Source organism: Corvus brachyrhynchos, unplaced genomic scaffold, assembly GCF_000691975.1.
Source record: "Corvus brachyrhynchos isolate BGI_N302 unplaced genomic scaffold, ASM69197v1 scaffold420, whole genome shotgun sequence".
Lineage (NCBI taxonomy): Eukaryota > Metazoa > Chordata > Aves > Passeriformes > Corvidae > Corvus > Corvus brachyrhynchos.
Window position 1 is genome coordinate 148,901 of NW_008235739.1, and position 9,978 is coordinate 158,878.

The window sequence follows — 9,978 nt, forward strand, 5'->3', positions numbered from 1 at the left end:
GTGGGAGGTTGGGGGGGGAGTCCGGGCTGGGCTGGAATTGCCAGAGAAGCTGTGGCTGCCCCTGGATCCCTGGGAGTGTCCCAGGAAAGGCTGGAGGAGTCAGGGTTGGACCGGGATGGGATTTAAGGTCCCTTCCCACCCAAACCGTTCCAGGATTCCATGATCCATAAGAAGCTTGAGATGAAGCTTGGACAGAGCCAGTGCCAGGCCCCTTCCTGTCCCCGGGCCCCACCAGGACTGGTCATGGCCAGGCTGGGAGATCCAAACCAGGGCTGATCCAAGATTCCTCAGGGATGCCCATTCCTAAAAAAACCCTGCCCTGCCTGGAGATGGGACTAGGCCGGAGTAAAGCACCACAAATCCAGGGATTAGCAGCATCCTAGGGTAAAATTCCCAGCAAAATGGTGGAGCAGGGAACAAAGCCCCACCAGGACCCGGCTCCATCTGCTCCCAGTGCCTTCAGCTGCTCCAAGGGCTTGCGGCTCTTCCGGACTTTTCCTGTCTCCTGGCTCTGCTGCAGCTGGTCCGGGATGCACCGGGAATTCCCGGTGAATCAGGACCATGGTCAGATCCCTCAAAAACTGCTGTCCAAGTATCCAGGAACAGAGAAACTTTGGGATCCGCAAGGCTGAAACATCCAACAGCTGATGCTCTTCCCGCTTTTTGGATTTCCCAGGATATTCCATGGGCGCTGATTGTGTCTCTCTGTGTTGCAGACCAGCATCTCCATAGAGATCCGGTACCAGGCTCTGGATGGGACGGTGGGCACCTGGAATGACAAGGAATTCCTGGAGACGCCCAGCGTGCACTCGGAGGGGGATGGAAGGTATTCCTTGGAGACCGACAGCCTCCTGTCCGGCCACCGGCACGGCTCCGACGTCTCTCCTGGGAAATCCAACCAGCAATCCATGGAGAGGAGCTTCAGGAGGTAACGGGATGCAGAGTTCTTGGATGTGGGATTGTGGGGGAATTGGAACGGCTTGGATTGTCGGGAAAGGGCAGCAGCATCCCAGTGCTGCTCCAGGGGGCATCTCCTGCCGTTGGAAGATCCATTGGAACAGCTCCAGGTGAGGGTGGGATCCAGGAGGCCACCGGCAGCTCCTGGTGCTCCACAGCTGGAGCTGAGACTTCTAAGACTGGACCACAGGGAGAGAAATTGTCATTCCATGCAGATCCCGAGGGATGGAGGGTCAGGCTCCCCAGATCCCGAGGGATGGAGGGTCTGGCTCCTGGTTGGACCTCACTGGTGGGATTAAGTCCATGTGGGATCTCAGGTGTCCATGGAGTGCATGTTGCTCCCAGGATTGAGGTCCCAGAGCAGTCGCTGGGATGTCAGTCCCTCCCCAGGATAAGTGAAATCCCACACCAGGCGATTGCTGCTGGGAATTCCTGAGGAATCCTGTGGTGGCTGGTGGGAACACCTCCAGTTCTTCCAAGGGATGTTGTTCCAGTTTTCCATCCATTTAAGGATCAGTAGTGGTGTCTTTGTGAGCTCAGGGGATTTGCCCCTGGATGAGAACAATCCCAGGGACTGAATCCCAACATTCCCTGGCACAAAGCTGCTGGAACCAGCTGCAATCCCAGCCCAGTGACTGGGAACGCTGCAGGTGACTCCACTGGGATAAAGGGCGAGCTGGGACCAGTTTTCCAGGAGCCTATGGACACTCAGGGCTCCATCTTTGGATGGTGGTGGAGTCCCCATCCCTGGAGGTGTCCAAGGAATTCCTGGAAGTGGCACTCAGTGCTCTGGGCTGGGGATAAGGGGGGGATCAGGCACAGCTTGGACTCAATGATCCGGGAGGGATTTTCCAACTTGTGGGATTCTGTAATTCCAGGACATGCAGCCACAAGGGCATTCATGGAATGCCAAGATGGATTTTCAGGCAGCTTTCCGCAGTCTTTGGAGTTGTGTTCTCTGGGGTGGCTTTGTCTGTGGGTCTCCACTCTGGGAGCTCTTGAATCCATTGGAAAAGGGAACAGCTGGAAGAGGGGGACATGTCAAAGCCCTGAAGTTGCTGGAATTCTTAAGGAATGAGATGGAGGTGGAGGGGAGACTCTGGAAGTGGGAGAGGGGGACGGTGAGGGCAGAGCTGGGTCCTGGTGTCACCCACGGCTCCCTCGGGATCACCACATTCCCTGTCTGCTCCTCACGGACCAACCACTTCCACGGTGATAGATAAAGGAGGACGATCCTTGTACTCCCAAATCATGGAATCATGGAATACCAGAACCATTCCAGCTGGAAAATCCCTCCGAGTGCACTGAGTCCGAACACTCCCCCAGCACAGCCAAATCCCTAAATCCACACGGGGAGCCCAGCCCGGAGCTGTGAATCCAAACACAGCCCTTGGAATCAGCTGCTTTTTCCATTCCATTTCTCCCCCTCAGGGTTATCCCGTTTTGGATCACATTCCATCCAGGATTAGCACTTCATTGTGGCCAAAAAAAGGGGGAAAATGGCTTTTTCCCTATGGATGGAGACAGAGGGAATATCCCTCTTAATTGCTCGCGTCCCTCCAAGGCAGTTCATTAACTGTGGGAACTGGGCTGAATCCAGGGAATTTTCAAACAAATTGGAAGTGCAGCTTTATTTCCCGGCCCAGCGAACCGGGACGAGGCTGAGCGGGAATGTGCCGATGGATTAAAGAGGCGGATGCCCGGCGGGGAGCCAGGAATGGCATGGCTCAGAGTGGGGGTCAGGCTGTCTGGGATGGGAAATCCGATCCTTCCTGCGCCACTGGAATTTGGGGATGCAGGGAGCACGACGGATGCTCCGTCCCTCATGGGAGTGTCCAAGGCCAGGTTGGAGCAGCCTGGGACAGTGGGAGGGGTCCCTGCCCATGGCAGGGGTGGGACTGGGTGGGATTTGAGGTCTCTTCCCACCAAAACTGGGATTCGTGGATTCCAGGGAATTGGAGGATGCTGCTGGGATGGCTCTGGGATGGGTTTTCCAGTTTCTCATCAGATGAATCCTGTGGGATGCAGCTCCATGGGATTAAAGGAAAAAAATAAGGATCCAGGGGGAGCTTGGAGTCCTTTCCCGAGCCTAAAGGGGCTCCAGGAGAGCTGGGATTTGGGAAAAGGGCTGGAGGGGCAGGAGGCAGGGAATGGCTTCCCAGTGGGAAAGGGGAGCTTGGGGTGGGATCTTGGGAAGGAATTCACGGCTGGGAGGGTGGGGAGGGGCTGGGCCGGGATTCCCAGAGAAGCTGTGGCTGCTCCATTTTAGGAGGAGTTGTGGGATTTGCTGAGCATGGGATGTGCAGAGCCGCGTCCTGGGTGGCGGATCCAGGTTGGATTTTGGGAACAATTCCTGCCTGGAAAGGGTTTTCCAGCCCTGGCACAGCTGCCCAGGGCAGGGCTGGAGCCCCCATCCCCGGAGGGACTGAAATCCCTGTGGATGTGGCACCTGGGGCCATGGATCAGGGGTGGCCTTGGCAGTGCTGGGAATGGTTGGACTCCATGGGCTTCGAGGGCTTTCCCAACCCAAAGGACTCGGTGATTCCATGATTTTGGAATCCTGAATCCCAGGAAGGACAGAGCTGATGCTGGCGGTATTCCCACCAGGATGGAAGAGGAAGAGCTCTATTTCCACAGCGAGGACGAGCTCCTGGGAGAGGGGGATTCCCTGAGCCAGGGATCCCTGGACACGAGGTAGGGAGAGGCTCTGCAGTGCTGTGCTGCTCCTGCCTTTTCCCGATGGATCCCCCACAGGAATTGTCCCTGGATTCCCATTCCTGGGCTGCCGGTGGGGAGGAGAAGTGATGGAACAGCCAGAAAAGCAGCCTTGGAATGGGGTCCCGGATGGAGATGGGGGTCCTGGCTGGGACACTGCCTTGCCTTTGATGTGCTCTTCCGTCTCCATGTGCTGTCCCCAGATCCCGGGATCAGCCGTTCCCATGGGAATCAGTTCCCTGTGTGTGCATGAAGGTTTGTTTGCTGTGGTGTTTCTTGGAGTGCCAAAAAGAGTTTGGGAAGGAGCCAAAAGAAAAGGGAATTCAGGGAAAACCCAGGGATCATCCCAAGAAGAGCTCAGCTCACAGGAAGGAGAATTCTGGGAGAGGTTCCTGAATTGCTGTGGGATAAAGGATGGCAGGAAGGACATGGAGGGGCTCATGGATTTAACACTGGATCAGCCTGGGATAGGGCAGAGTTGGATCAGGTGATCCCTGTAGGTCCCTTCCATTGGAAAATATCCCATCCCATCCCACTGATCCCACTGATCCCATCCCACTGATCCCATCCCATCCTGTCCCATCGATCCCATCCCATCCCACTGATCCCATCCCACTGATCCCATCCCATCCTGTCCCATCGATCCCATCCCATCCCACTGATCCCATCCCACTGATCCCATCCCATCCTGTCCCATCGATCCCATCCCATCCCACTGATCCCATCCCACTGATCCCATCCCATCCTGTCCCATCGATCCCATCCCATCCCACTGATCCCATCCCACTGATCCCATCCCATCCTGTCCCATCGATCCCATCCCATCCCACTGATCCCATCCCACTGATCCCATCCCATCCTGTCCCATCGATCCCATCCCATCCCACTGATCCCATCCCACTGATCCCATCCCATCCTGTCCCATCGATCCCATCCCATCCCACTGATCCCATCCCACTGATCCCATCCCATCCTGTCCCATCGATCCCATCCCATCCCACTGATCCCATCCCACTGATCCCATCCCATCCTGTCCCATCGATCCCATCCCATCCCACTGATCCCATCCCACTGATCCCATCCCATCCTGTCCCATCGATCCCATCCCATCCCACTGATCCCATCCCACTGATCCCATCCCATCCTGTCCCATCGATCCCATCCCATCCCACTGATCCCATCCCACTGATCCCATCCCATCCCATCCCATCCCGCCTTTTCCCTGGCTGCGCCATGCATTCCTTTGGATTATCGGGGCAGAAAACCAGACCTGGACCAGGATTATCCATCCCAGGATTCCTGGTCAGCCTGGATCAATCCTGGCTGGGAGGGGCAGGAATTCTCCCAGCCCTTTCTTCTGGAAGTCAGGGATGAGGGAGGATGTGGAGATGAAAGTTGGAAGAGGGAGATTCCCGTGGCAAAGCCGTTTAAATGGGGTTTTTAGGGATAACGGGAATAGAGGCATCCATAAAAGCAGCAAGAAGGGGATGATGCAGGGAATACTGGAAATACAGGAAATTCCCTGGGATAGGAAAGGTTTATCCCCCATCCCAAACAATTCCTAGATCTCGGCACCTCTGGGATGTTAATGGGGTTTTATCCCTGTTTTCACTGAGATTCCCTAGAGGATTTTCCTCCGGGAAATTCATGGCTCAGGTTGTAGCAACTCCATGCTGGGGTTTACCAGGAATCAAAAAAAGGCCGGAAAAAAAAAGAGAAGAAAGGAAAGAGGTTCCACATTCCAGCTTTTGGGAAGGATCCCAGGGCACTTGGACGTGAACCATCCTTTGGAATCAAAGGGAAAGGCTTTCGTTAAAATTCCTTTGGGAGCAAAAATGTCCCAGCTCCTTTAGAAGGCCCTTCCTGCTCCATCACTTACAGATCCCAGACCTGGGAAAAATTTGGATTGGAAGAATAAAAATAGGAATTTTGGTGTTTCCAGAGCTGCGATTCCAACAGGGAATTTGGCGGGATGCGGAGGGCTCCTGTTGGACCCTGTCCTGGCCTTCCTCATCCTCATTCCCAATCCCATTCCCCATCCCATGCCCCAGGATGTCCTTCCTCCAGCCCAGGGATCCCTCTGGATTCCCTGTTCTCCACCTGGATGGAAGATTTGCGGGAGGAGTCAGGAATGGGCAGAGGGGCAGGGATGGGAAGGAAAAGGGGAGTGGGATACGCAAGGAAAAGTGGGATAAAGAAGGCAGGGAACTCCCTGTCCCTTGAATGTCACAGGAGCAGCCTCAGGGATCGTGGGCCAGGCCAATCCACAGCCCTGGAGACAGGGAATTGCGAACCTATGGAATATTCTGGGTGGGAAGGGACCTTAAATCCCATCCTGTTCCAATCCCGACACCTTCCACTATCCCAGGGTGCTCCAAGCCCCATCCAGCCTGGCCTGGGACACTTCCAGGGATCCAGGGGCAGCCACAGCTTCTCCGGGGATTGCATCCCAGCCCCTCCCCACCCTCCCAGGGAGCAATTCCTTCCCAAAATTCCATCTAAATCCAGCCTTTATTGGTTTAAAGCCTTTCCCCCTTTTCCTGGCATTCCAGGCCCTGCTGAAATCTGTTCCCAAACATGGGGACCTGATTTAATTCCCATCTTTTCCAAAGACTTTTCCCATAATCTCAGACATTCCCTGCCCTCTGCTGCCTTTCTCCCACCCCACTCCCAACCCTGAGCCCCTTTTCCTCCTGGAGAATCCCCTGGGATCCGGGCACAGACATCCTGGAGAGGCCTGAGCCCAGAGATCCCAGAGTTTGGCAGCTCTGGAAGCAGAGGAAGATCCCTCTCTGGCAGATCCGGGACAGCCTTGTCCCATTCCCACGGAGCAGAGAATTTTGGGAATTGTGCTGCGGAGCTGCCGATTCCAGGGGAAGCAGATCCATCTTCTCCTGGGCGTCTTCCTTGGCCGGTGCTGGATCCAGGCTGATCCCGTGCTCTGGCACCAGGAATTTTCACCTTCATTCCCTCTTTTCCAGAATGTCTCTGGGAATGTGTGACCCTCCCGTGTCTGCAGATCCACATGGACACTTCTGCTTGGGAATTCCCCAAAATTTGGGCATTCATGTGTAAACAGCACCCCTCAGGAAGCGATCCCATAGCTTTCCAAGTGTTGGGAAGGGTTTTCCATCACTGGGACGATGGCAGGGTTTTCCAAGGTTTCCAAGGGCTGGGAATTCCCTTTCCTCCTTCCAGGAATTCCAGCACAGGGTACAGCACCCACCCATTCCCACTTTTCCTTTGGGATTTGTGCAAATCCATCCCAAACAGAAGGAAGGGGCGGGAAAAGGAGGTCAGGGAGGAGGGAACCACGTGGAAAATGTGGAATTTTGGCCAAATATCCCCCAAAATCCGGTCTGGGACAGACCTGGATCCTGTGGACACCACTGGAAGTGGCCTGGGGGGATCCTGGGATTCCAGCCGTGCATGGAGTGCTTTGCTGTGCCAGAGTGTTCCCAAGTTTTTCCTGGTTTATAAAACAATGGAAGAGCCCTTAATCCTCACATCACAGCTGGAATTTTTCCTCTCTCCCTGTAAATTCCCAAGCCTTGGAGACGAAGCAGAAGAAGATCAGCATTCCAGGTAAATTCCCACAGCAGATCCCCCCTCTCCAGGGCTGATCCACCTCCCAAGTCGTGCTTTCCAGGGAAAATTCCTTAAATCCAGGAGCAGGCATCAGAACGTGGATTTGTTAAATCCCATTTTTGTGTTTCCCTGGGGATCCCAAGTTTGGAACCTGCTCATCCCACACAGAATCCAGGGATGAAGGAGCCAGGAATGGGAGGTGGAACTTTCCCATGTGCCAGGTCCCTGGAATGGCTTCAGCTCCTTGATCCATTGGGAGCTTTGACCAAACGCATCCATGAAAAAAATCACGGGAAAGGATCCAGAGGAGGGGAAAAAATGAGCTAAAAAATCCCAGGAAATGGGAAACCATTGGAACCAGGACAGGATCCTTGAAAAAGCTGGACGTGTTCCAGTGAGGAAAACAGCAAAGAACAGGAAATCCGGAAGGAATTCTGGGCTGGGAGGGTGGAGAGCAGCTGGGCTGGAATTCCTGGAGGAGCTGTGGCTGCCCCTGGATCCCTGGGAGTGTCCAAGGCCAGGTTGGAGAACTGGGATAGTGGGAGGTGTCCCTGCCCATGGAATGGGATGAGGTTTAAGGTCCCTTCCCACCCAAACCATCCCGGGATTCTACAATTCCATGATTTATTTACCAGTACAGACTCACCCTTCGATTCCCAGGGAAAGCCAAGAGGGATGGGCACTTCCAGAGGCAGTTCAGGAATTGCCCAAACCTGGCTGAGCCCAGCTCCCAACCCTCTGGAAACTGAGATCCCGGGAAGCACCACCCGATAGGGGCTGTCCTTGAAATATTCATGGCGAGGACAGAGCTCGGAGCCGAAAGGAATCTGCTCCTGGTGAATTATTGATGGAAGCTTTTCTTCCGTGTCCCGGCGGATCCGAGCCTTGTCCGACTGCCTGTTGCTAATTATCCCTCCGGCACCTGCTCCAAAGCTGGGATCTGTGCCAGGCACGGGAGAACTTGGGATGAAACTCCCCACAGGCTGCCCAGGGCATTCCCATTCCCGTGTGGATGTGGCACTTGGGGACATGGATCAGTGCTGGGAATGGTTGGAATTTGGGACAGTGGATAATTCATCCGTGTCCAAGTAGTTAAGGAGGGTCCAAAATTCCCAAATCCGTGTGGCGTTCGGGCACAGATCTTTGGGATCTGTGGGATCCCAAAGGATCTTTGGGATGTCACACTCCAGATCCGTGCCACCACCAGGATGAACAGGAAGTTTGGGGTCCTTGCCATCCTGGGAAAAAAAGTCCCAGTCAAGGTTTTCCATCTTTTTTTCCAACTCCTCCGTTAAATTTAATTAAATTACGTTAATCATTTAATATGCCATTAAATTCCTTGGGAAAAAATGCATCCTGTGGATCCTGAAAATCAGGAAAAGGTTCAAACCAATGGAGCAGGTGCTGCTGTGAGTCCCAGGGAAGAGCCTCCAGCACCTGGAGACTTTTCCGGGATGCTGGGAATGTAAATTGCCCCCAACCTGTCCCGGTGAAGATCTCCCAGATGGAGCAGGAGCAATGGATAATTCTGGAAGTTCTCCTGTTCCCCATGCCCGCAGTGCAGATCCAGCCTCCAGCCGGGTTTTTCCTGAGAATAGGGAGACGGGAACACCCTGGGCTGGAATTCCCTCCCTGGAGCACCCGGAGCTTGGACACGGCCCCATCCTCCTGGGAAGGGGTGTCCCTGCTCCCTCAGGAATTCTGACATTGGGATTTGATTGGATTTTTTTTCTCTTTCTCTCCGGTGCCTCTTCCAGGATTAAGTTTAACGATGGATACAAGGCAGTGGCAAGGTACCAAAATGTCCTGCTGGGAGGGATCCTGCATTTTGGAGGGATCCTGGATTTTGGGGGAATCCCAGTTTTGGGGGGTTGCTCCCATCCCAGGCACCCACATTTTACAAGTAGGTGCCGGTCCTGGTATAAATCCAGGATTTGGGATACAGGCCAAGGTCATCCTGTGCTCCCTCTCCACCACATCCCACATAATACAGGGATACCGGGAATTACAGTGTCAGGACACAGGGAATGGCTTCCCCCTGCCAGAGGGCAGGAATAGATGGGATACTGGGAAGGAATTGCTCCCTGGGAGGGGATGTGATGGAATTCCCAGAGAAGCTGTGGCAGCCCCTGGATCCCTGGCAGTGTCCGAGGCCAGGTTGGAGCACCCTGGGATTGTGGGATTGGAATTGTCGGGGTTGGAATGGGATGGGATTTAAGGTCCCTCCCACCCAAAGAATTCTGGGATTTGAGGATCAGCCCCTCCCCCATCCTGCTCCCGTGGGCTGGGGGTGGCTGCGTCCAGTTGGGAATGTTCATTAATTCCTCACATTCCTCCTCCTGGTTCCGTCTCCTCCCAACAGTGAAGACCCGGAAGATCCCAGGTACGGGATGTGGTGTCTCTGCTTCCCTTTGGGAATGGTGTGCGCATGGATGGGAGCATGGTGTTTGGATCCGTGGAAAGGGCCTTTTCTGGGATCACTCACCCCTGGGGTTCCCTCTGTCCTTCCTAATCCCAGCAAGGACAAGTCTCCTTCCGGTCAGGGGCTTCCGAAGGGGCTCCGAGGGTCCTGCTTGTCTGTATTCCCAGCTATCCATCCACCCATCCAACCATCCATCCATCCATGGATCCCTCCATTCCTCCATCCATCCATTCCTCCATCCATGGATCCATCCATCCCTCCATCCATCCCTTCACCCATTCCATCCATCCATCCAC

General features: G+C 54.6%; 1 protein-coding gene across 1 annotated transcript in view; it reads left to right on the forward strand.

Moving 5' to 3' along the window:
* The window catches only part of LOC103616394 (otoferlin-like), a 76,415-nt gene that overhangs the window by 18,260 nt on the left and 48,177 nt on the right, over window positions 1–9,978 (forward strand). Inside the window, 1 exon segment of the mRNA XM_008634595.2 lies at window positions 717–928. Coding sequence (XP_008632817.2) covers window positions 717–928 — 212 coding nt within the window.